Raw genomic sequence first — 27,211 nt, forward strand, 5'->3', positions numbered from 1 at the left:
CAGTCATTAAAGTTGTGACATGTTAGTTTGTCTTTCCAGCTATGTCTCCACCTATCTATATAAGTGTCGCTCTCTGTATCTTTCTGCTTCCTTTCCAGTCCACTTGCGGGGTGGGAAGTGGAGTTAATAAGCAATTTACGCTACCAATACAACTGCATATATTTTTGTATGTCTCTGGCTAGCCTTTTAGTTGTGTGGTGTTTTTTTTTCCTTTTAATTAGGTCAAAGTCATTAGGGTAGGCAGGGCCGTAGGCGGTAGCAAGTTATTAAATACAGCCAATACCATAAATGCTCTCTAATACACTCGTGGAAATAACTTCACACAAATCAAACCATTTTGGTCCAAAGAAAAAAGAGAAATCACATATAATTTGTCCTAAACAAGGTTTTAATTAAACCACAAGACACATTACATTCAAAGATATGTTAGTTGCTACATTTCAGACCCTGCTGTGGAGAGTGTGGTAGAAATGCAGAGATAAATTAGACTGACTTTATAAAGCACGGTCTAGGATTCCAGCCAATTCCCTCCCATTAGTTTCAGTGAGATTTGCGCTGCAACCACCAATTCTGCATGAAATTTGCATTTGGCGAGGGCTTCATTAGGAATATTTCTTTAGCTTTCGTTCTCATGCCTTCAAAGGGATTTGCATGCAGGACTGGCCTAACTCTGTTCCCATTAAAGACAATGGGAGTTTTTACTGTTGACTTCAGTGGAAACAGAATTAGGCCAGCATTGAGCGTTTTTGAAAATCCCACTCATCCACCCTGGGCTTTGCTTGGTGTGACAGGTTGGAATGAACCCAGACCACATCATACCTCCAAGCATCACCTGATTTCTCATTTAAACTATGTGCCACTGAGTTTCAGTAGTGGTTCCCTATGAGATGGGCCTACGCCAAACCCTGAGAGCCGGTTCCCGCCCCCTGAATTTCACTGTGGCCTTTCATAGGGCATGTAAATATCAACCAAAGTTTCAAATAAATATTTTCAACATAGCCCTTCCCTATTGTAATGCATTTCCCCTCTATCGGACAAAGTGAGAAGAAGGTAAGGATAGTTGGCTTGGAGGAGGCTTTTGGATTCAGTATTACGCGAATGATCAGTTAGGTAGCTTTTCTGTGTGCATCTTGCTATGCTCCTGGCATAAAATGTGAGTACTCCAAAGGGGGGTATCTATTATGAATATATAGTAATGGCCAATATATAGTAAACATCCTTATAAAAACTTTCCAGACACATGATCAATTTTTAAACTTCCATGTTTCAGCCATTTAAAATATCTGTTGGTTTTTATATATAAAAACCCACACACAGAAAGGGCGACATTTGCAAAAGTGGCCACCGTTTTTTTAAGTGTGTCTATTTTAGAGGCCCAAAGTCACAGTGAGCTTGATTTTTCAGAGCTGCTGGGTTTTTGTTTTTGTGGGTTTTTTGGCCACTTTCTGTATATGCTTTTTAAAGTATATGTATGTACACACACACCCCAGAAGCATAATATTTTCAATTGCATTACTTTTTCCTACCTCTCTACATTAAAAATAGCCAATAAGTGTGTTTAAAACATACATTTTAACAGGGTTATTGGCTGCTTATAATTCTGCATTGTTTAGAGGCTGTATTTGTTGTTGTTTAACCTATATATACCAACTTCTATCCAGGCTGAGACCTTAGCTACTTATCTGCCCTCATTCATCACTAGAAAGTTCTTTTTACATTAGTCTTCCTACATGCAGTTTAATTTATGTCTGCATTTATATACCTTTCCCATAACATTTAGGTACCTTTGAGTATTTTTTTAAAATACACCCACTTGTTTCTTCCACCCTTACTTTTTACTCATCAAGTAACCGCTCTCCATGGCAGGGATGTAACTGAGTCCCATAAGTAGAGACGGGTCCAAGCTGTGAAGTTCAGATTTACAGTCAGACTTTCTCTGAGTTGAAGGTGGTCAGATATATTGTTCCACTTTGGCTCACTATAGAATAGGTCCAAGCTCTGGAGTTTACACCTGGATCTTGATTTGAATTCCCCCCAAAGTACAGGAGGGTTCGATCAGTCATTGCAGGTTGGGCTCATCCCCACTGATAGCAGTAGCAGTGTTACTAGGGCGGGGATCAGCAACCTTTGGCCCATGGCCCGCCAGGGTAAGCCCCCTGGCAGGCCGGGCCAGTTCATTTACTTGCTGCATCCGCAGGTTCAGCCGATCGCGGCTCCCACTGGCCGCAGTTCGCCGCTCCAGGCCAATGGGGGCTGCAGGAAGCGGCAGCCAGCACGTCCCTCGGCCCGTGCCACTTCCCGCAGCCCCCATTGGCCTGGAGCGGCGAACTGCGGCCAGTGGGAGCTGCAGTCGGCTGAACCTGCGGACGCGGCAGGTGAACAAACCGGCCCAGCCTGCTAGGGGTCTTACCCTGGCGGGCCGCGGGCCAAAGGTTGCCAATCCCTATACTAGGCATTTCACTAGTTTAATTTTTAAAAATCCATGCTTTCACTAATAATGACATTGGCTTTCATTGCCTTTCTCCTCCATTTTTATTAACTGATGTGACTAGGAAGAGCATGTGCGAGGAGACATGGTTGTGCTGAAAATCTGCACTCATATTAACACTACATGTGAATGGTTGCATTCAGTTGCCCTAGACTCCAGTGGTTTCCAAGTGGTCATTGTCTACCTGGAGTTACCATTGCTGTTCACCACGATCTGTTTGTAACTGATGGGAAAACTCAGTGTGACCAACAGTTGGCCCCACTTGAGGCACAGTGCAACCATCCATCCTCGGCTACATGCACATGTTTCAGATCACAAACAAATCTGCTTTCTAAGAAGCCAGAAAATAAGTAAATAACAATTCAAATGACACCCTCTAATTGTGCAACTGTAGCTCAGAGACAGCCAGTGAAAGGAGTCAATGTTTTGTCTCTGCCCTCTCCTGTTCTCTCACTGTCAGTAAAAGTCTATTTTCTGTTCTGTTGGGCAAAAGGTTTTTTTCCCTCTTTGTCCCTCTTTGACTCTCTATTTGATTGCAAAGATCTGGGCAGCCTGTATGGGTTTGTCCCTGTCTCTATCTGTTGGCCTTCTCGATAGTTCAGTGTTGTTTTTCGTTTGTTTATTTTCTCCAGACTTTGGGGCTACTGTTTCTTTCCGTCAAACTTCTTTTCTTTTCTTTTTTTAATTTGTTTATTTTGTTCCTCCTTTGTGAACTGTTCTCCTTGGTTAGCAAGACCAATCCCTGCAGAGTTGTTATGCACGTGGCTTGCTGCTTGCCTTGATAGTCATGCATGGGAATCTTTTAGTTCCTTGTTCTGACACTCCTCAGGTGACAGGAGAGCTTTATCCCAAGAGACACTGGGCGTTCGAAAGAAGAAGGCCACTTTCCTCCACACTGCTGGGGCTGGGGTTGGGGAAAGTGGCACTTTGGCTCCTTCCAATTGCTTAAAGTTCTAGTGGTTGCAGAGTTTCAAATCAGAACCTTTGGTCCATTTAGCAGAGTTTACTGAGACTTCATTGTAGTCCTGTACAGGCCTTGTGAGTTTGCCAGCAACCCCGGAGAGTGCTGGTCCCAGTTTTTTGGCAAAAAATGCAGATTTGGCGACACCGACATGTTTTGTGAGCTCGCGTCAGTTTCGCCAAACTGTTCTTGTCAAGAACAAAACAAAACTACAAAATAATCAAATTGTTTTACCAGGACACTTTTGAAACAAAGTGTTTTGGTTCAAAGCAACATTTTGTTTGTTTATTAAAAATACAAAAACCTTTACAAATGTCCAAAAATGAAAGAAAACATTTCGTTTGGATTGAATGAATTGTTTCATTTTTAACAAAATAGAAACATTTTGTTTCAGGTTGAATGGAATGTTTAGTTTGACCAGAAACTTCTTTTTTTTTTTTTTTTTTACTTTTAGATTTGCTGAAAATTCAAAAAAAAAATTTTTTTTGGTCAATTTCTTTAAAACTACCAGCAAACAGAGAAAAAAATCCATTATTTGCCTGGCTCTAGTTATGGGTCTCCCTGCTTTTTATAACGCACATGGGGAGCATGGAAGCTTCTAAACATTGATGTTTTTAGCAGGTTTGTAGACAAATAATCCTGGATAACCCCACCCTTGTGTGTATGTACACATACATGCATGCCTGGAAAACCTGCATAGGAAAATAGTCAGTGCATTATCTGAATACATTAAAAGATTTTGAGGCTGCAATGCTTGCATGCATCTTGATGCTCATGGTGCTCTCCCTTGAAAATCTGTCCTTCATGAATTTTCAAGGCAAGACAGTGAGCATTCCAACATTGTGCTTAGTCAGCTGGCAGAACTGGCGCCCAAGCGTTTGCAGTCATTGTAAACAGCTATTGACAACGGCACTTTCAGCATGGGTCTCGTTTTGTACATCCCAGAGTTTCTGATGTATCCGCAGAGAAACTGGGGAAAGGAAACCCAACCAGTGCAACGCCCTCTATGTACTTGGCAATGCATTGCTATTGAGCTGATGCCAAAGTGCCATAGTGATTGACAGAACAAGGAGTAATGGTCTCAAGTTGCAGTGGGGGAGATTTAGGTTGGATATTAGGAAAAACTTTTTCACTCGGAGGGTGGTGAAACACTGGAATGCGTTACCTAGGGAGGTGGTGGAATCTCCTTCCCTATATGTTTTTAAGGTCAGGCTTGACAAAGCCCTGGCTGGGATGATTTAGTCGGGGATTGGTCCTGCTTTGAGCAGGAGGTTGGACTAGATGACCTCTTGAGGTCCCTTCCAGCCCTGATATTCTATGATTCTATGATTTAGAATTTGGAGGAGGGGTTTCAGTTTGATTTGAGTCGGGGCGTAACTCTTGAGCATAAAGCCATTAGGCTTGGAAAGATTTTGATTTTGATTGGTCAACGTCAATTTCACTGTACTCACACAAACTGATGGAAAAAATATTTCCATAGGTAATAGTGGGAATGTACGGATAGGCAAAGTAAGCAAAATGATGCTTGAGAACGTATTGAAGTTTGATTTAAGGCTATTTACTTCATATATTTTGACATAGGATGTTTACCGGTTATAAAGCCTTAATTTTTTGACTCATCAATATTATCCCTCAAAATTATTTTTTTAAAAAATTGAATTCTGCCAAGCCTCAATGTAACATCAACTGTTTTGCTTATTGCAGGAATATCCAAACGTTGCCCTGCTGAGGGTCACACTGACAATTTGCCAAGAATACACGGTGCATCCCCTTACCTTGCCCATCTTGAATCACAGGTGCAGCCCATGGTGACTACAAATTCCAGCATGCAATGTTTCATCTTGTTCTGAGTAACTCTCTGTTGGCCCAAAGGTTGAGCCTTGCACACCGAGATTGTAGTGCCCATGGGCTATACTTTAGAACTTCTTAGGCCATATCAAACTGGCCAGACTGGCTTTGGGGACACCCGGTAAATATTCTCCTTTGCCATCCTAGGTCCATCCTTGTCATGTGATTGTGGTAACTTTATCCCATACTGGTTTTTGTTTTCTTCCTTCCCAAGCTTTGTGTCAAGAATGAGGCCAGCAGAATTTGAATGTCTGGATTAGGCTGTGAATGATTCTAAACGAATCACAGACTTTAACTGGTCTCTGTGCTAACTAGCTGATCATTCTGCCTTCTCTGAGCAGTGTTTGTCTGGGGAAATGCAATGACTACCCAGTCAAAAGACAGGGCATTAAATAAGTCAGAGCATAATATTACAACTAGAACAGGGTTAATTATTCATAGCAAATAATTTATTCAACAAATTCAGACTCTTTTTCTGCTAGCAGACTGTCCATAAGCAGTTCTCAATTCTTTTGAATGTATTCACTGTTAGGAAGCATTCCCCCCCCCCCCCCCCCAGTGATTTTTGTCCCATAAATTGCCCATGAGTAGTTCAAAGTGAGTTTTCAGTATCCAAAATTTAAGTGGTGTTAGCTAGTTTTAATAGGATACACAGAGCACATGGTATTTTTTTTTCCATTGACATTTGGATGAGTGCAACAGTGAGTCAGATTCCCCATACACATACTCATGTTTACAATTCACTTCCGTGCAGAGGGTCTATAGGAAGCCTATGTGCCACTTAAATCTCACTTAAGCCCTGAGACGTATAGGTTATATAGTAGCCCTCTACACTGAGATGATTTGCCCCTAACATTCTTTAATATCTGCTTAAAATTCTCTGTCTCCACTGGAATTCCTGTAAGAAAAAGATTTTCAGGAGATTATTTGCTGAAAGTAAACATGAAATTGGCACAAATTCAGGCAAGGTCAGTTCTGTATTTTACTTGAATGAACGTCTGTGCACATTTAGTTAGTTAGTTAGTTAGTTAGTTGCCCAGCTCTAGTTACAACCCCTGTTAATAGCTGAGGAATGTCTGACTTGCTCATCTCCCGGAGCAAGAAACGCTACAAATGTAGCCCATGCTCCAGTCTGTAATTGGCTGTTATCTTGTTATCTGGTTGCTCCCCCTTCTGTGATGTAGAGAGTTAATTAGGTTTCACAGTAGCAGCCGTGTTAGTCTGTATCCACAAAAAGAACAGGAGGACTTGTGGCACCTTAGAGACTAACCAATTTATTTGAGCATGAGCTTTCGTGAGCTACAGCTCACTTCATCGGATGTGAGCTGTAGCTCACGAAAGCTGATGCTCAAATAAATTTGTTAGTCTCTAAGGTGCCACAAATACTCCTTTTCTTTTTTTAGAATTAATTAGGATGCTCTAGAGAGAATATCACAGCCCCAGCCCCTGAGGCCTTTCACTGCAGAAACATTAACAAGATCTTCTGATACATTAGTTAGGTTCCTCTTGTTAGCCTCTGTTCTGCTCATGTTGAGAAGGGAGAGTGACTCTGAAACTGCCTAATTAAGATCTGGGGATTGAGGAGGTTTGTCTGGCACAGGTTAGGAAATCAGGAACTAGATCTCCATCTCCTGCCTGATACTTCTCTTCAAACTCCATTTGAGGAATGAAGTGTAGGAAGGGGAATGGCAAAAGGAGCAGAGAAATCTATTTCTGCCAGGCACCGAGATCTAGTGTGGCTTTTCTCTTCTTCCAAGGTAGTCTTCTTCCCCCATTTAATTAGTGTAGCTAACCACACTTTTCATTTGTGGCAGGCAGTCCCACATTGATCCTGGAGTGGAGTGAACTCCTTACTGGAGTCTCGGAGCATTGTGATCCCTTAACATCTGTATCAACACGCTCGTATGTTTTCCTTTGAAATCTGGAGTAATGGAAAAATGCTGCAAATCAGACCCTTCCCCTCCTCCCTCCAGTTCCTTATGGCAAATTTTTGAATCACACTTCAAAGCAGCAGGCAGTGCCAAGGCTCAGTAGGTCACAGAGTGAGGACGGCAGTTCTGAAATAAAGTGGGGATTTTTTTGGTTTTGAGTGGGGCATGAAGAGCAGAGGGGCTAGATAATGCTGCCCCCTCTCTCACGGAGCATGCTCGTTAGCTTTCACAGGGTTACAGTGATGTAAGGTTCCCTTGTTGTGCCGGAGAGGAGTGGAGAGGGTTAGTTCGGTCTGTGTAATGTGAACCTACTTCCGGCCACTGTGGAAGGTATCAGATAAGATAAGGTGTGCAAGTGTAGGAACCGTCTCAGAAACTTTAAGCAACATTTTGATATTTTTCTCAGCATGGGGGTTGTAGGGGGAAGTGCTGATTACATGGTTTTCAGAAGTGTTGAGCATACATAGCTCTCATGGACTCCAGTGGGAGTTTTGGACACTCAGCACCTTTGAAAATCAGGCCCCTAAAGTGTAAGCAATGGCATGTGTTAGGGATGTATTAGCAGGAGTGTTGTAAGCAAGACACGAGAAGTAATTCTTCTGCTCTACTCCATGCTGATTAGGCCTCAGCTGGAGTATTGTGTCCAGTTCTGGGTGCCACTTTTCAGGAAAGATGTGGACAATTTGGAGAAAGTCCAGTGAAGAAAAACAAAAATTATTACAAGAAACATGACCTGTGAGAGAAGATTGAAAAAATTGGGTTTGTTTAGTCTGGGGAAGAGAAGACTGAGGGGGGGGGACATGATAACAGTTTTCAAGTACATAAAAATTTGTTACAAGGAGGAAGGAGAAAAAATGTTCTCCTTAACCTCTGAGGATAGGACAAGAAGCAATGGGCTTAAATTCCAGCAAGGGCAGTTTAGGTTGGACATTAGGTAAAACTTCCTAACTGACTGGGTGGTTAAGCACTGGAATAAATTGCCTAGGGAGGTTCTGAAATCTTCATCATTGGAGATTTTTAAGAGCAGATTAGACAAAAACCTGCCAGGGATGATACTTAGTCCTGCCATGAGTGCAGGGGACTGGACTAGATGACCTCTCGAGGTCCCTTCCCGTCCTACAATTCTATGATTTCTGTGTGGCAGGACCTAGCATCATTGCAGGTAGATGAGGCTTTTAAATGGGAGGAAGAAAAAAATAAATATGTGGTACATATTAAGAACTGTGAGGTGCTGTAACTGGAGAAAAATGTTACTTTAAAGAGATATTTTTTGTTTATGTTGCAAGATAAGACGATATGAATCAGCTTGTCCAGTGTGAACTATATGTTTCTAGGAGCCTGAGCAGACTCATGCTAAGATGAGTGCTGGTGGAGTTAGTGAAAGGAGTGGGCGTCTCTCCTAACAAACCTGAACCCTGAGTGCTTATTCAGCATGACAGTGGGTAGCCCCCAAATAAGGGGAATCAACCATAGAAAGGGTCTGATTTTTCCTCTCCCTTTTCTCCAGGGATGCATTCAGAAAGAGGTGGCTGCTCTAAGTAGATGATTTAAAACCATTGCAATAAACAAACCCAAATCTTGCTATAGAGAGATAATGAGAGCACTTCATTCATGTGCATTACAGGTTGCTATCCTGTCTTCTGCTCTTTGGGAAGGTGTCATTCAAGAAGGGGATTCGGAGTCAGGACTCTTTGACTTCCTTTCCCGGCTCTGCTATTGACTCTCTTTGTGATCTTGGGGAAGTCACTTCACTTCTCTGCCTTATGGGAACAATAATAACCTGCCTCGGACAGGAGTATTGAGGCTTATGGTCGGAATGTGCATGCTCAGCAAGGCATTGCAGGGAGTGCAAAGAGACTTTCCTTGCCCAGTGGCTAACTACAGTCCCACTGGAGGGCGCGCACACTGATCCTTGCTATCAACTGGAGGAGCTGGATGGCTGACAGACAGAAGGCCCTGGTCTTGTCCATCCTCTCTCCTGGCTGGGTGGGGAGGGCCATGATTGTGGCACACTTTGCAATGCTGCTGGAGCTCGCGCTGCAGTTTGTGCTTCCCCCAGGAGGGAGTCTGGTTGAGTCTGCTGGACTCCCTACACCACCTCTGACATTAACAGCCAGATTTGAGGGCCAAATGAATACCTGTAAAGTGCTTTGAGATCCTCAGATGAAAAATGCTGTACAAGGGCTAAAAGTTTTCTTGACTTTCAGTGCCATGGCTGGCATGTATTGATAACACGTCCAATCAGAAATAACCCACACTGGGTCACTCTAGAGGGGTTGGCATTAGGTTATCCTATTAGTTTGCCCTGTCTGGCTGTAAAGGCTATGTAGGACTCCGCAAGGCAAGGCAGCCAGTCACATCGCTCCTGTTCTTGAGAAGTACGGGAGTTACAATGGGGCACGGACAATAAATATGGAGGGCCACATGTCCAGGTGGGCCTCTAGCACTGCACCCAGTGAACACCGGTTTGCATGTACACGGGAACGCCCGTTTGCTCAGTTATCCGTGCTGTACCACACGTCTGTTTGTGTGTGCCCTTTGAGAGGTCACCTCTAAAATCCCATCAGCACTGATTGAAATTTGCGAGGAAGGGCCTCCGTACAGCGGAGACATGTCAGTTCACAGTGTGGGCTACATTTTGCCCTCTGTGCACGAGCACAGCTCCTCTTGGGAATCAACTCTGCTAGGTCTATAGGGAGACCCAGGTTTTGCAGTCCCAGTTCTCAGGAGGATGGAGCTCTCCTCGGAGGAATTATTTCTCACCTGCTTGGTCTTCATTTCCATGCATCTTCTTTCTCTCTCCATCTCTTAACTCTCTCTCTCTCTCTCTCTCACTGAAGTAGGATTCAGTGGGACTCTTTCAGTAAGTTAACCACTGGATTGCACTGAACACACTACGTTTGCGCTAACCTTTGGCGTGCTGAAGGAGGATATTCCAACCAAGGCGCTATTCGGTTTTACACAATTGAACAGACGAAATTTTTGGAGCTTTGCCAGCATTTGATATTGCCTTTGAATTACATGGGGAGGAAACGCTCAGCTTTGATTTCGTTATCCCTCATGTCAATACACTGAGGAGAACCCCTTGTCGTTGTTTTAAAGGGGGTTCTGTTAGGTTGTGATGGTTTCGCTTAGCTCATTGATTACTAGAGTAGACCTGTAGGGAGCAGAGTGGGTTGCTGCACAAGCCTTTCGCCCCAGTAGACTTGGGATCAGAGCCTAACATGTAAAATGAATGTGGGGGTCTCAGCTCTTTCCAGTGCTTGTTCACCATTGACAAAGATAATGTGCCAAAAGGGTGCCCCAGCCCCACTTCATGTCAGCAGGGCTCAGAATAGTGTTTAAAGTCCTAACGCCCATCCCTGCCCTTCTGAGTGCTGACCAGTGTCTCTGAGCGATTGAGTATTTATTTTATCTGTAACATCTCTTCCCCCACTCCTGTGTGGCAGCTGGCACTGGGTGTGTAGCCCCTTGCCACACAAGTAGCTGGGAGGGTTCGAGGTTGAGGGCTGATGAAGCTAATGAGAGGAGTTTTTCGTTCTGGATCAGATGCAAACACATGCACAGCTTAACACTCCAGTTTCCTTAAGCAACCAGTGTTGTTTAAACAGGACAGGCTGGATTTCTCCCATTACGCTTTACGGTGGTACAATTCCATTGACTCCACAGGAGTTACTCCTAGGTTACCCGCACACAGTAGCTGCATGGATGCTTCCTAGCCCCGGCAGACTGCCCGACTAAAATCCTCTAAAAGCAGTAGTGTGGCCCTGGCGGCACCGGCAGCAGCTTGGACTAGCTGCCCCGAGTACGGTCTCACCCGACGCCCGGAGTACGTAGCTGGGCAGCTAGCCTGAGCGGCCGCCCCGCTGCTGCCAGCACAAGCAGAGAGAGTGCACGGCTCTCTACCCGAGCTGGGATGCCCGCTACCGGCTGTGGTGTAGACATACCCTCGTTTGCACTCCTAGAAGTGAACAGGGTGATCAGGCTCAGCTCTTTTTAACTCCGTTCCAGCCTCTCTGTGGTTGCGTTTGATGCGACTCCTAAATCAATGTTCAGTTTATACCACTGGGAAATAAAATTTCTGAGATTTCCCCCGCAAAGAGTCCAAACTCTTTTTCCCCCTCATGGTGGAAAAGGAGGACGAAATATTAATGTAAGAGTCCTGCCCTTTTCGACAAAGAACAGTTTAATGATTAGAGCCGAGGACAGAGCATAAAGACCCCTACAGAATCCAAATCCCAGCTTTGGAGTCTCTGATACAAGTCTCTGGGTAACACTTTCAAAAGCACCTGAGTGACTTAGGAGCCTACGGCCATGGCTACGCTGGCACTTTTGTTGGTATAACTTCTGTCGCTCAGGGATGTGGAAAAACACCCCCCTGAGTGACATAAGTGACACCGACAGAAGCACCAGTGAGGACAGCGCTATGTCAGATGGGAGAGGGTCTCCTGCAGACGTGGCTTGGGGTAGTTCCATTATGCCGCCAGGAGAGCTCTTTCCTGTCGGCACAGCACGTGGGGCGAGACGGCAGTGTGACTGTGTGCATGTTCAGGGCACTCCATGTCTCCCAGATGCACAGCTAGTCTCACTGCAGTGACGATGCACTCACTGACCCCACAAGGGAATTGCCCTTGCAATGTCGACCTGCTCACCCTTCAGACCGACCTGAGGCTGCCAGGTCCTGCTTGTGGCTCTTTGTCTCTGTGCTGCAGCCTCACTGTGGGAAGCAGCTGTGTGGAACAGGTAACACCCAGTGGGAGGCTGGAGTCAGCGGTAGAGTGTTCTCCTTAATGTGCCATGTCACCAGGGAGGAGAGGAGAGCTATGCCTCTTGCCTGGCCAGTGGGGACCCTGGTCGAGTGACTTTCCTTAGCCATACACAACAAGGGTGGGACTGGTTTGGTTGAAGCATCAGTAGCACCCCGACAATAGCTGCGGGAAGGGCTCGGCTGCTGCGGTGCTTCTGTTGCCCGAACCAGGACACCTGGCGGGAGATTAGGGTAGGATGATAGGTAGATGTTGCCCAGGGAGATCAAATTGATCCAGCTCGAGACAAAATATACTCCTCTGAGGGCAGCATGAATGCTGGCAAATCCCAGTCTCAGAACTTTGCGGTGAGCCCTCTGGTTCCGCAGCCTTCCAGAAAAGAAGCCACCCTCCCCAGAGGCAAGGCTGCATCTCCCAGCACACAGCACGCGAACGGCGAGCGTTTCCGAATTGCACATACTTGTGATTTTGCTATTGTAAGAATCAGGGGGATGGCTGATCACCCTAGAAGGGGCAGCGCAGAGGGTGGGGGAGGGACAGCACCAGCTGGCACTGACGGCAACTCTGCTTCATTCCTCAGCGCCTGGTGCGGATGAACATGCCGATCTCAGATCCGGACTTAACAGTCCACTTCACTTCCACGCTGATGGCCTTGATCCGGACCGCTCTAGAAATCAAACTCGCGTCAGGTGAGAGGGGAGAGGAGAGGGAGACGTGCGCGAACGTGAACGTGAGTTCAGAAGCTGTCTTGCAGCAAGGTTATTGTGCCCAGAGGGCCAGCCTGCTAAACCAAAGGAAGGGGACGTGATGAAGGAGGAGTTCCATAGAGGAAGTGGGAGGATCCTCTAGCCAATTACCTCCACCTCCTAAAAGGGAAGGTAGACTGATGGATTTTGGAGTGGGAGACCCCAGCTCTGCTCTGACTCAGGGTACGTCTACACAGCAGCTGGGAGGTGTAATTCTCAGCCCGCGTTGATGTAAATGTGCATGGCTGCAGCAGCATGGCCGGCAGCTGGGGCGAGCTGCCCGAGAACGCACCCAGACGGGTGGGTGTGACTGTGCAGCGCTAGCCGGAGCCGCCACCCGTGCAGCTGCAGCTCCCCTGCTGATTTCAGCCTGCTCGCTGGAGCAGAGCTCGCGCGTTTGTCTGTGCGAGCTGGGAATTGCACCTCCTGGCTGCAGTGCAGATGTATCCTCAGTGCATGTCCTCGACAAGTCACTTCACCGCTCTGTACGGCTTTGTAAACGGAGAACATGACTTGTTCACCTGAGTAAATGGCTTTGAGATGAAAAGCCCCAGGCAAGCACCAAGCGTTGTGATTTTTTTTTAAAAAAACAACCCTGACTCCTTAGGTTTTATTGCCTTAGCCAGGCCAGTAGGAAGAAAAACCTCTTCCGGCTAAAGATCCTGTCTGCTGGTAGTGGAAGCCACAAGTCTGCAAGCTCTGACCTATATTATGCTCGGAGATAAAATTCAATTATGTAAATGCTTAAACAGGCAGATACATGGCTTCCCAATTAAACAATACAATATAATAAAATCTATCAAATTCTACCTTGGATTATTAGCTTGTTTAATCCGCCTTCGAAGCTGTGGCTTCCGCTGGAGCCAGAGCCAGAGTGTAAGTGGCCAGAGCTCTTTTATGGTCATGTATAATGTCAAACCTAAAGGGAGGACAAAACATGTCCCTGTGGTTAAGATGCAGGGCTGGGAGTCAGGAGAGGTGGCTTCTGTTCTTGGCTAACTGAATGAGACTGAGGATCTCGGCCTACATGACTTGCCCAAAGGTATTTAGGCACCTAACTCCTATTGAAATCAATGGGCGTGAAGAGCCTTAAATACCTGTGAGGCTCTACATCTTCACCTCTTTGTGATACTTACTTAGCTCATAGTAGGGCTGGATGCTTTAGCTCATGAATGCACTTTGAGATCTTGGGGTGGAAATTGCTCTAGGGCAGTGGTCCCCAATCTTTTTACCTTGCACCTGCCTTACTCCTTTCCGCAACACACGCCTCCAGAGGCGGGGGCAGGGCCGGGAGTGGAGCCTTGGCTGAGGGCTGAGGCCAGCAGCTGGGACCCCAGGAATGGGGCTGGCAGCTGTGGCCAGCAGCCAGGGCTGGGGCCAGGAGCAGAGCTGGGTGGTGCTCCCTCCCTGTCCCTGCCACCTGTGGGGGCTGGTCTGGGCTTCACCCATGCTCCCCTGAACATTCTCTGTGCCTAGGGGGACATGCCCCATAGTTCGGAGATCTCTGCTATAGGGGACAAAATATTATGGTCCAATGGATCTAGGCTGACTGACACCAGCAGAGTATCTGACCATGTAACTTTAAAGCAAGTGTTAAGGACTGTCTCATTTCTTAGGGGCCAGGACCCTCCTTCACATTAATAAGCCTGCGTGTGAAGGGGACAGTTGAGCCCTGAGATCCTGTGTCATTTTCTTACATTTCACTGCTGATCTGTCAGGCCAAGTCATTTCATTGAGGGTGACTGTCTGCAAGATCTTTGGCCATATGCAAACAGGAACCAGCAAATAGGACACTTTCCACAGAAGGGGATTTGAGGGGGTACAGGTAGTCAGGGGCATGGATTTGTGGTTCTGGATTTGGCCTTACCCATTATTACCTGGTTGGTTTGGATTTTTAGGTTTCCCCTGCCAAATGTAGTTGAGAGTGGCTGGTAGGACAAACAGTCCCATAAGCAACCCAGGGAGATGCAGTGTGACGGGTGGCATGCTCCAAGCACTGTTGGAATAGCAAACGCTATAAGAGCGATAACAGTCTCCTCCCTTTGCTTTTCTCTTAGAAAATCCATCTCAGTCATAGAGAGAAACTACTCAGTCTCATTCTGTGTCATTTAGCCACTTGGGAACCAGCCTGTAATCTCATAAATACTTGAATCATTCTCAGCCCGCATGTCGAGAACCCACTTTGGCCTCTTTAACGGTCTCGCTATCCTTGTGTTTGGTTTTATAGCATCTATTTGATGATGATGTTATATAATTGTCTTTTAATTTTTTGTGTGTGTGCTGTCCCACCACACCCACCCTGGTGAAGGGCGGGAGGGAAGCGCGTGGGGGGGGGGTGTTAATGTAATAGCTTAAGCCCACTGTTATTTCATAGTCAGATTGTTTTCTGCTGTGGCTTCATTGTGTCCCTCAGAAGCTGCTAATGATGTGACAAGTCTAAAAGAGAAGGACATTGTTCAGGTTACAGGGTAACAGTGGCAATGCAACCAGATCAAACTGGTCCCTGAAATATTGTACAGGTCAGACTGAGTCCGTTCCAGAACTCACACACTGGTTTATAGTGGGGAGGGCTAGCACCGCCGTTAATATCTGTGGTGAAGCTGATCCTGACTCGGTATTCTGGGAAGAAGGCAGGGGGAATGGATTTGGAAAAGACAGGATCTGTTCACATGGTAGCTTGCTCGTTCATTTGAGGTACAAATGAGGAAAGTACGTGTGCGATGTATCGTCATTCGCTCTCAGCTTCATTTGCCTTTTTTGCCCCCTGCCCAGCGGGTGTGAAGCAGCACCAGTGTGATGCTGAGCTGAGGAAAGAGATCTCTCTGGTTTGGCCCAATTTGTCTCAGAAGACATTGGACTTGTTGGTGCCGCCCCATAAACGTAAGTGCTAACTAAGGATCCTCTTCCCCTTAGAAGCAATGCAGAGACATGAACTCAAAAACCCATTCCAGGCAGCCACAGAAATCCAGGTTCTTCCCCTCTTGTGGATGGTGCCGAGAGCCAACCCTAGGTGTGCACCACAGTCTAGCTGACATTGTACAGAAGCCCATTTCATCCTCTGCCTGGAGTTTCCTTCAGATGTCACCTCTGGAACGCTCGCAGTCCCGTGTCCCTATCCCTCAGTCGTAAGAATCCCAAGGTTGCTCCCAGGCATGGGTCTCAAAACTTTGTCCTATTGCCTCTTGCCTGAGCCAGTAGATTATTTGCATTGTGGACAAAGATAATACATAGAGGCCAGAAGAGAGCAATGCCTTGTCCAGCCTCTTCAAGAGAGATTTCTTTGTCATGCAGCAGTCTTGCTTCCTGTAGTTTTATCTCCTTCCAGTCTGGCTCCTGCAGGTCAGGGGAGCAATTTCTACCATCTGGGTTCTGTCTGCGTCCAAAAAAAGTGAAGAGAAGGATGTTAAAGGCTGCAAAGAGCCCATGTAATAGGAAGAGGGGGTTGGTACTAAAGGCTTAATCTCCCCTAAGGATGGCCTGTGGGAGTATGTTGAGAAAATGGAAAGTTTGAAATTCTCTTGATTGGCAAAAGTAAGGGCTCTGAATCCCCTGGCTTGCTGATTAACGAGAAACAGCCCCGTCCAATCAGGGCAGCCTTAACTGAGAAAGGTATGGTGCTAAGCTGCACGACAGGGAGAGGTCAGTGATAGAACTGTAAAACAAAAACAAACAAAAAAGCCATCTGGAAAAATGAAATACAATTTAAATGTATATTATCCCATTATTCCCCTGTTGATGATAATATAAAGAAAGAAAAATAAGGCCTTTCTGATGATAAAAGCTGCAGATCTGGTATTAATTTAAATGTTCTTTTCTGTCTCCCATTCTTACACCAGCATACGGGTTTACTTGCCTAGGGCACCCTTCCTGTAACATATCCCTAAATATTTTCAACAGAGAGCAAAGCTAGGGTGTGGGTGGCTTCAAAAGCGGATGCTGTGACCCTCAGAGAGCGGAAAGGCAACAATGGTCAGGGACAGAATGAAGGAAAAGGAAAATTGCTAAGCTGAAGAAGTCTGTTCTAACCATTTCTTTCCCTCTTTTCTCTCTTTCTCCTCCTCCTTCTTCACTTCTAATGTGATGTCCTATGTGTCTTGTCCATTGCACATTTCCCCCATTTAAATAATTTCTTCCCTTTCCCTCCATTTCTGACACCCGTTCCTTCTTTCCCCCTCTCCATCTGACTCTCCTTTCTGCTTTTCACCTCCCGTTTCCTAATCCAGCTGACGAAATGACTGTGGGGAAGGTCTATGCCGCTCTCATGATATTCGACTTCTACAAGCAGAATAAAAACAGCAGGGAACAAGTGCACCAGCCACCTGGAGGTCTTTGCCAGGTACCCAGCAGCAAGACGCTGTTCCCTCTTCTCACTCCCACCAAGGTGCATGGGCATCTCACGATCATTTATACTAGCAATGAGCAAACCCCAGAAAGTCTAGAGGTCCCATTCCATCCAGCACCTGAAATTTGGGATGCTTCTCCAAGCCTTTTTGCATTTTCAGCGCATCTTGGAAGTGGAAAATCTCATTTAGTTTCTAACCCTTCCTAATTTCAGCGGAGCTGGAAATACCTTGGGTAAAATTTCCAAAAGCACCTAAGTGGTTTAGGAGCTTATGTCTCATTAAAAGACAATGAGATTTAGGCTCTTTAAGTGACGAGGAGTAATCTTTTCAAAAGCACTAAAATGTGTTTAGGCCCTTGGGAACCCAAGACCCATTGAAACTCCGTGAGATTTAGGCTCCCAAGTGCTGCCACTTTTGAAAAATGGAACTTAGGCACTGCTGAAAATTTTACTCCTTGAAAATATCTCCACCCATGGAGCTTGGGCACTTCCACTTCCTACCGTGGCCGGAACTGAGAGGGCTGAGGCGCATGTAGCCTGGTAAATTTTGAGAATGTGAGATTGCACTTGCTGCCTCCAGGTCTTCCCCCAGATGGCTGTACAGATCCTGCGGTTGAGTGTGGGACACACAGACAGAGACTTGATGATGTTTTAGGTAATACTGGCAAGTGTCACTGAAATTCTAGACGAAGGAAAGAAAGCACAATAAAGATAACAACATTTCCCAGATCATGCAGATTTGTGGTGATTGACACACTTACAACATCATGGAGACTGATTACAGTAAAGACAGGAGAAAAAGCAGTGCTGCTCGCTGTGATATTTACCACAAGAAGAAGGTGCTGGTCTAGACTTCCTGCCTAGTTGCCCGTGTCATCATCCTGGTGAGCCAGCTAGGAATGGGACTGACAATCTTTTATGCACCTTTTTCCATTCCACCCACATACATTTGGGACCATATCTAATTAAGTCTCAGGCCCTACTCATATTTGATATACTGAGAGATCAGTTTTAGGGTTGGGATTGTCCATATGTGATATTCCAATTGACCATAATTACATTTCCAACAGTTGCTGTGAGTCCCTTTCCCAATAGTTTCGGTACATCAATGCAGTTACCTTTTATTGTAAAAAGCCCCGAAGATGCGGCCATCTCTTCATTTGTGGTTTACCCTAGGTACACGGCTAACCTATCACAAGATACAGATTGCTGTATTTAACCCTAAGTCAAGCACATATTTCATAACCTTTGGTCAAGTAGATAATATTTATGCTAACTGCCAATAGGCACTGCACAAACACTGAACAAAGAGAGTGTCCCTGCCCTAGGGAGCGCTCGCTTGGAATCCATTAGACATTAGATTTCAGCCTTGAGCGTGCCACCCTGTACTAGGCCTGACTCTAAGCGCTTAATGCTTAAGACCTATCGCCAAGTCTATTTTTAATACATGTATTTTGGTTTTTCTACTTGCTGTTGCAGCTTCAGTAACTTCCATTATTATGTCTATAAGCATGCTTTACAGATAAGTTATATTTTACCCAGAACTGTAGTCCCTCCAAGATCAGGTCAGGTGTCAACAGTCAACAATGACAAACGAGTGAAAACTTTATGCAAACAGTGAGAAAGATTTGGCTTGAGTTTGGGGCCAAGGTTTGGATTGATTCTTATTGTAGCCAAGCTAGTTCATCTGTCCCTGTTTATCACACTTACTTTTGCTCAATAATCGTTCCACAGCTCACAAGCAGAGCATTTTGTTATTGGGCTAAATCCTGCGGTTCTTACTCAGAATTTAATCCCAGCTCCCATTGACTTCAAAAGGCCTTGTGACTGAATAAGATCTGAAAGAATGATCCCCATGCTTTGTCCATGTTCACATCTTAAGGTCATAGGATAAAATCTTGGCCAAACTGAAATCAGTGGCAAAACTCCCACTGACTTTAAATGGGCCAGGATTTCATCTCTAAAGCATATAATATGGTCACAGGGTCACTCAGTTAACGCCAAGCCAGGATGATGGGTGAATTTCATTGGTACCATGAAGCCCTAAATCAGAAACATGGCCTTGGGATTGAAACCTTGGGAATTCCTGAAATAACAAGCACCTAGTAGACTTCAGGGTGATGTTACAGCAGCTGAGTACACATGCAATTTACAGCATGCATCTGTCAATAGGGGGACATCTCTTAATGAAGGCAGCGTGAGGGTATTTCAGTACGAGACTCGGCATCACAGACTGAGATCTGAGTTAGCACCTGACCCTTTAAGCTGTGGGACCTTTTGAAGTTGACTCAAAACCATATAATTTTATTCTGTTTGATCTGAAAATTGATGTGTAGCTAAAACCATTCCTCCCAAATAATCTGTCTTGTGAACTATAAAAGGCTTGGCTACTGTGCTATGGAAACGAACTGGAAAGAGCGAAAGAAACCATTTTTAAAATGTGAATTTAGTGCCGGAACAAGGTGCCAGATTGACATCCCCGGAGGCTGATATGCTTCTGTTTGCCCACAGAATGTGTACAGCAAGGACAGTGGCAGTGCATGCTTCCTTTATACTTTCCCAGCAACGTGCCTCATCCCTGATAAATAGGGACCTCTTTTAAGGTCCATGTGGCCTATACACAGAGAATGCCAGTGAAGGGGGCAATTAGTGCTGGTTGCGATCTTGGAACAGGGCTTCGATAATGTGGACACCATTAAGAACGTAACTAGGAAAGACCACACCCCACATTCTCCAAGCAGCTGTAGCTTTCTCATTGATGCCCTCTCTTTATGCATTGCAGACTGGACCAGTGTCATTGTTCCACCCCTTGAAAGCAACCCTGGAGCAAACCCAGCCTCTGGTGTTCAACCACGCTAAAGCATTCCTCCGCCAGAAAAGTTGCACCTCGCTCAACAATGGGGGCACATTGTGAGTAGTCCCCCGGCTTCCCACAATTACCTTAGACTGCGGTGGCCCCCACGATGATTTCTCCGTAATTCTCTGATTTCTCCGTATTTGAACCAGCCCTCTTATGCAGTCTGCATTTCATAACTTCCCACCATTGCTAGTTTGTGTTTTCGGGCTCCGGGAGCTTGGAATATTGCAAAAATTGCCCAGTGAACGTTCATTGATTCTAAAGAGTCTTGGAGTCAAAGAATGCCCCCAAGATATGACAGGACTTAATGTCAGTGGGAGTTTCCATGCATGGTACTGAGAAGGGCAGAATCTGGCCCTCGTTTCCTGCAGCCAGACAATACAATCTCTGCACAATATGCATGCAAAACCCTTTTTGCCACAATTGTCCCCAGTGCCCTCCCTACTTCCTGCCCTCCTTGTGTGTTAGATTTGTGTGGGTCACTCGTGCCACTGACTTTCAACATTAGACCTCTGAGATGTAAATACATTAATACCACCATATTTTTCCCTACTGGTTGATAAACCTGTAACTGTAAAAACCTAGGGGTAAATTTATCCCTGATACAGCTTTGCTGACTTCATTTGCGTTACACCACAGAGGAATTTGACCAATAACTTTTAAGATTCTTAGCCTAGCTGGCCATGTTAATGTAACTTCTCCATGTTTTACATAAGTATGTGTATTTGCTGAGTATTTTTGTGTGTGTTTACTAGTGACAGTCTAGCATTCGTCCATTCTTTTGTGAAAAATACACCTGTGATTTTAGCAACATGTGATCTCCAAGAAAAGTTTGGTCTATTGCGTCAGTCCCAGAAGTAATTTCCTAAAGCCCTGAAAACAGGTTGCTGTTTTCCCTTTTAAGTAGATTGGTTTTGTTTCCATGGTCTTCCTGAGATCCTCAGGGTGAATGAGGAAATTATCTGTCAGTCAAAGTTCAAGAGCCCTGTAGTTTACTAGCTTCATCAGCCGCTCCCCTATCCAGCTTTTTTCCCCCACGACTTGAGAAGTAGCCCCCCAGACTGCTCCAGAGCACTTTAAATAAATCCAACTGCAAAACGCCTAGCACAGCAGTTCACCTTTTCTCTTCACCTTGCATCAGGCCAGCCCCAGAGAGTGGGATCAAGGAGTCTGTTTCGTGGGGGACTCAGCGCACTCAGGATGTGTTTTACGAAACCAGGACACCAGCTTTTGAACGAGGCCACTCGGAAGAAATTCCCATTGAACGGACAAGCAAACAGGTGAAGATAGAGTGGAATGTAATAGGTCTCCATAGGTGTCAAGCGAGTTATTCCTTTTGACAGCCTAATAGCTCCACATTCATGTTTTGGGCCAAATATTGCTCTGTTCGTTGCAAAAGACTTGCTGGGATGTAACTGAGAACTGAATCTGACTCATTAATGTCTTTGTAACATTTTCTTTGGCAGATGCCCCTCTTGGGTGTGTGGCAGACTCAGGCTTACTCCAAATGGGAGCATGGGGGAGGAAGAACGGTCTCATGGCTGGGCGGCTGGACTGGGAGATAGGAGACTTCGGTCCAATTCCCAGCTCAGCCACAAACTTTGCTGTGTGACCTTGAGCAAGTCACTGTGCCCGGCTTCCCCATCTGTCCCTTGCTATACAGAGGTGTGCGGCTAAAATCCATTGGTGATTGTGAAGCACTCAGGTACTAGCTGTGCAGGTCCCTAGACAGATCACTGTTACTGGTGGACAGGAAACGTGGTTGAAGAAGGCCTTCCATTTGTGTCTCTTGCAGAGGCAATGTTGGGATTGGCTGTGGTGGCTTTGGCTTAGTGTATCCAATCCTATATCTTGCTTCGTGGGCCTTCCATTTCCAGTGCTGCCCGTCTCTGAGTCCCCACTGGGGCTTCAGCTGACAACACATCTGTAGAAAATGTCCAGACCTGGATCTCATTGGCTGTTGGAGCTGCTTGGAATTGGTGCTCAGGTGACAGGCAGGGGAAGAAAAGAGAATTTGGGATTAGTTTGGCATCATCGATACATGATCAAAGGTGAACACGGCTGGACAGTAGGTGTTAAGTGGGGCAGGGCGGAGGGGCATGAGGGGTGGGCTTTAACTTTTCCTTCTAGTGAGTGTCATTTTCACAGCAAAACGTTTCGGAACTGGATAAACCGGAGCAGGGGAAATGAGCCAAGAGGAGGAAATCAGAACCCAAACACACACAGGAGGATTGAGGGACTAGTGTGATGGGCTTACGGAGTCTTTTAATTGTAGGTCACCTATTCGAATCCAGCCCAGGTCAATAGCTACTGTGAGTGTTTACCATTGGATGGCTCTTCAGTGACCTATCTGAGGTTTGGGGTCTTTAGTGCAGTTCCTAGAGTATTGACAGGGAATACTATAAAAAGCACCACCATATCTGACACTACGTGGCTCCCTTATGGACTGCGTGCGGCATGGAGACTGACCTACGCGGAGAAGGGGTCCAAGTTGAGGCGTGCTGGCAGGGCCATGTGGGGAAGCGTACACCAGCGATCCCCAGGCTGAGCCAGTTTGTAGATAAATAGTGACCTTCGGTCACCAGAGCTTTCAGGCTGGTGTCTTTGACTAGCCATAAATCCTCACAGATGAAATAGAAACCCTGCAGTTCGCCTTAGTCCTGGAACAAGCCTGGCAGAGTGATTGCTTTAAATGGACATTTATGTTCCTGCTTCTGAAAATATTTCTCAATCCAATCAGGTTGTAGAAATGAGAGAAATCAGCCCCACCCTGACCAACGGAGAACACCAGCCTGGCCTGGAGAGCCAGGGGCGGGCGGCTTCCATGCCGCGTCTGGCCGCCGAAACACAGGTGAGGGAGGGAGGCTTTACTGGCAATGGAAAACTTACAGTAAGTCAAGCATTCAACACGTTCTCTCTTCTTGTCCCTGTCATGTTGTTTTTTAAAGTGACTGGTTGGTGGTTTGTTTCTTTAAGAGAAACTGATGGAGCTGGGGGCTCAGAAATTTGAGCAGCCTTTGTGCTTTTGATCATTGGGATGCTGTGTACACGGTGCTGTTCCCCAGCTGTCCCCATTCCCATATACAGGCAGCAAAAAAGAAATCCTGCTCTCTGGGCAAAGCACCTCATTTAATCTGATAAACTGAAAATGTATGTTCCGATTGACAGGGAGTCACTCTATGGTTTGAAGAGGTGTATTCCATAACCTTGCATATAACATGCCTACGTCACTGCCCTAACTTCATGGTGGGGTATATCCATAGCCCTGGGAATATAATAAGCTGCATGTTTCTTTTTGATGAGCCTGTTTATATATGAAATGTGCTGTAGGCTCTCCCTCACCGGAGGGCTGCATTGAAGTATGAAGCATTTCCTCCTCCACCCTCCAACTAGGTTTAGCAAGTAGTGCACTGTATGGTGGATTAGTAATATGATGCTTAAGACTTTACTTCCTTTCCTTATCTGATGGAGACTTGCAAGGAAGCCTTGTCATGCGAGGTGGCCTTCAGAGCTTTGTGACTACCCCTGTGCACTTCACGGGGCACATAACAGCACGGTTTTCTCAAATCACTTCTGGGCATTTCACATGTGCATTGCTAACGTGTCCTCCAGACACTCTCCGATCACCCCGCTGCCTGTTATGCGTTAGAACATCTCCATCTTGCCATGCTTAGTTGTGTCTCTTTAGCTCAAATTGCCTGATTCATATAATAATGAGTGAGTCGCATGTGATTGTGCTGTTCTACAGGTGAGACAGAATGTGGGAGGTGTGCTGAATTCTAGAACTGAAGGGCTCTCATGTATACAGCCACACCTCCAATAGATATGTCCTTCCTTCCTGACTGTCTGTATGCCAGCCAGCTTGGATCAGGACACAAACTGCACCCAGCTCTGCTGTCTGGATCTCTGTGCTACCTTAAGAAAGGAACACCTTTCCCCGAGAACTGTAGGAAATCCTTGGATAAGACTCCATCTCCCAGAATTCTTTGTGTTCTCAGGAACTCTATTTATTTTGCTTAAAACCAACCACCACCGCCTGCAAGTCCCAAAAGCTGAGCTACCCTGATGGGATAGACTTGTGATAGGTTCTACCAAACCTAAAGCCATTCTTAATGGGAACAATGTCAGTGTATGAACCCTAAAAACAACCCTTCCTTGGGCATTAGTGTTGGGCATTGATCCTTTTCTTCAATGCAATATTTACACTAACTTTATATTTGCATTGCTCTTTTCAGCCTGTAGAATCCCAACAACGCACATTCAGGACTGTGCATGTAAACAGTGGTTGCCAACAAAATCTTTGCCGACGCTTGCAAAGGCAAAACTTTAGATTTTAATGGGGACCACAGTACATGCATAGGATTCCCTCACCCACCAATGAAAAGCAGCTGTGTCTTAGTAGCCATTTCTCACCAGCATCTCTTCCTGGCAAATTTCAGGGGTTAACACAGAAATCGCATGAGTTTTTTTGATGACCATGGGACACTAAAATAAAGACTAGCCCCTCCAGCACCACAGCATTCCCAGCAGCACCCTGCTCCAGTTTAATACACTGATTCACAGGGAAAGGAGTCACCTGTAGCACTTGGGCAGTCCTTGGAAAACTGCAGACCCAGTACTGACCAATCCCAGCCTTGCTTAACTGATGAGAACTGACAAAATCAGTCCCAGGTTGAAAAGCCCCATGACCCACAGATAGCCCTCCAGCAGAACAGAGAAAATCTGCCAGACTGCTCCGGGGCTCTCCCTTACACCCATCACTTTCCCTCAGGAGACTCCTTCAACCTCTTCTATAGTTTGTTTGTTTTTTTAAACAAAACAAATCGATTCCTCCATTTGCCCAACAAAGAGTTACAGATGAAGCCTGTGAGCAAATAGGGGAACGGGAGAGAGGTCATTAATGAAGCCAGGGAGTGAATTTCTTGCTCAGGAGAAGCATGTTGCAGGTTGCCCACAACGAAGCGCACACCTGCCCTGCATTAATGCTGTCACTTATTTATGAATCAGGCCTACGGTGTCTGAACAGATCTAACCTCATTTAATGATAAATGTTTTAGTGTTTGTAGCTTCAGCAGAATAACTGATGTCCTCTCTGTGTGTGTTTCCCCTTCTGTACCTTCCACCCTACCCTTTATGTGCCACTTCCGGTTCCTCCCCAAACTTTAATTTCTTTCTAACTTTTGTTAACAATTTTTTTTTCATTCATCCCCTTTTCTGTTTGCCTGTCACGTCTCTGTCCTTTTGCATTTCCCGTCTTTTATCATTTCACGCTACCGATCTCGCTTCCTCCCTCCCCGTTTGCTTTCTTCCTTTCCTCTGGTCACCTTCCCTCCTGTCTCATCATCTCGTCCGCTGCACATCTGCCGTGATGTCTGACAATGGCTGCTTCAAATATTCTCTCTCATCTTGTCCGAATTGTTTGCAGAGGAGCAAAACACGGTCACCGGGGAGTTACCTAGCAGTATGTAGTTTGCACTAAGTTGTATCCTATTAAATTGTTATTAAGCAATGATTAACCTTCACTAACCCCTCCTCTCCTCCCCCACCCCCACTCCTTGTTTGGATTACTTTCTGGTGCTGTAAAGATGCAGCTGCCGTCTCTCTGTACTTCAGTTCATTGTAGTTCCTTTGATCCGTAGTTGCATGCTGCACATTGTGATACCTTGCATTTGTTTATATTGCCTTGTTGGCTAAAAATGTCATAAGTGAAAACAGTAAAGGTTACTAATGAATGAGAAACTAACGAACCTCTCAAAGCCTATGGTATATTCTCCTCCCGCATGTCTCCACTCGAGCTGGAGGTGTCATTTCCTGCTTGCGTAGGTGTAATCATGCTAGGTTTGATTGAGCTAGCATACCAACAATAGAGCCGGGCTAGCCACCTGAGTACATCCTAGGGTCCCGGGTGGGATTGTACTCCAGCAGCGAGCCTCTCCTGCCACTCATGCTGCTACATCTACGCTACACTCAGTCAAACCGAGCATGTGCACTGGAAATTACATCCCCAGTTCCAGCACAGACGTACCTTGGGTGTGGGTGTGCAAGTCCAATCAATGGTAATGAGAGCCTCCAGGAGGGAATATACCTGTCTGTGTGGTATAGGAAGAGAGACTGTTCTAATCTGTCTCCGTTAGTTTCTGGGTGGGGGAGAGGGTTGCACCTGGAACAACTGAAGAATAAGGCCCTAGGAAGATTTGCTTCCTATGAACTTGGCTTCTTTTTGGAAAATCTTTGCCCCTCCCTGTCGTTTCCTTTGCAGCAGTTCCTTTGGGCAGAGGTGGGTTATCAGGTTACTTAATCTAAGGTCAGGGTGGCCAACCTGGGGCTCCGGAGCCACATGCGGCTCCTTGTCTAGGCACCGACTCCGGGGTGGGAGCTACAGGTACCAACTTCCCAATGTGCCGGGGGGTGCTCCCTGCTCAACCCTGGCTCTGCCCCAGGCCCTGCCCCCACTCCACCCCTTCTGCCCCCTCCCCCCCGCGGAGTCTCCTGCGTGCCACAAAACAGCTGATCGGGAGGTGCAGGGAGGGTGGGGGAGGCGCTGATCGGCAGGGCTGCTGATGTATTACTGTGGGTCTTTGGCAATGTACCTTGGTAAATTCTGGCTTCTTCTCAGGCTCAGTTTGGCCACCCCTGATCTAAGGTCTTGATCTCCATTTTTAGGATTTTCCTACATTTCCTGCATTTACTTCCTGGCCAAGATCTGTCATTTCCCGTATCTCAGCAGGTCAAATCTGCAGTGTTGCTACCTTACCCCAGCCCCTGAAAAAAGAAATCTCCTTTTTGAATAATAAGTGTGGGGGCCTGGCACTGGAAGGCAGTGTGGAAGAAGGTACAGAGCAGGCAATGGAAAAGGAAACAAATAAGGCGTGAATTATGCTGCGGCCAGTTGTTCACTCTATTGGTGACTTAAATACAGAGCTGCGTCTTCTTAAGACAGGTACCTCGGCTGAAGGACCTATAAAATGGACAGCTCCAGAGTGGGGAAAGCCCACTTCTGAGTTCCAGGAGAGGGCGCTAGAGTGGTGCGGTCCTTTATCCAGCACTTTGTTTGGGCTGCGTAACCTACCAGTCCCCTGTTCGGAGATCCTCTTCGCCTCCTTTCTCTTCCCCCTTACTTTAAAAATTGTATTAAAGCTAACGTTTAAAAAGTACATAGTACACGGGTTAAGAAAAGAGTGTCTGTACATCTGGGTATAGTGCTTAGATTATCCACAAATACAAAAAGAAAAGGAGTACTTGTGGCACCTTAGAGACTACTCTGAAACCACA

At 46.0% G+C, this 27,211-nt stretch overlaps 1 protein-coding gene across 2 annotated transcripts in view; it reads left to right on the forward strand.

The window, feature by feature from the left end:
- Nucleotides 1-27,211, forward strand: part of CACNA1B (calcium voltage-gated channel subunit alpha1 B) — a 471,028-nt gene that overhangs the window by 433,456 nt on the left and 10,361 nt on the right. Inside the window, exons 39-45 of one of the 2 annotated variants that reach the window (XM_084649844.1) lie at nucleotides 12,575-12,683; nucleotides 15,513-15,620; nucleotides 16,964-17,076; nucleotides 19,865-19,992; nucleotides 21,081-21,219; nucleotides 22,680-22,790; nucleotides 25,365-25,400. In XM_084649844.1, the coding sequence (XP_084505970.1) occupies nucleotides 12,575-12,683; nucleotides 15,513-15,620; nucleotides 16,964-17,076; nucleotides 19,865-19,992; nucleotides 21,081-21,219; nucleotides 22,680-22,790; nucleotides 25,365-25,400 (744 nt within the window). The remainder of the gene's footprint in view (nucleotides 1-12,574; nucleotides 12,684-15,512; nucleotides 15,621-16,963; nucleotides 17,077-19,864; nucleotides 19,993-21,080; nucleotides 21,220-22,679; nucleotides 22,791-25,364; nucleotides 25,401-27,211) is intronic. The other variant, XM_084649843.1, reaches the window with a different exon arrangement.

Source organism: Lepidochelys olivacea (assembly GCF_965140295.1).
Source record: "Lepidochelys olivacea isolate rLepOli2 genome assembly, chromosome: 16".
NCBI classification, from domain to species: domain Eukaryota; kingdom Metazoa; phylum Chordata; order Testudines; family Cheloniidae; genus Lepidochelys; species Lepidochelys olivacea.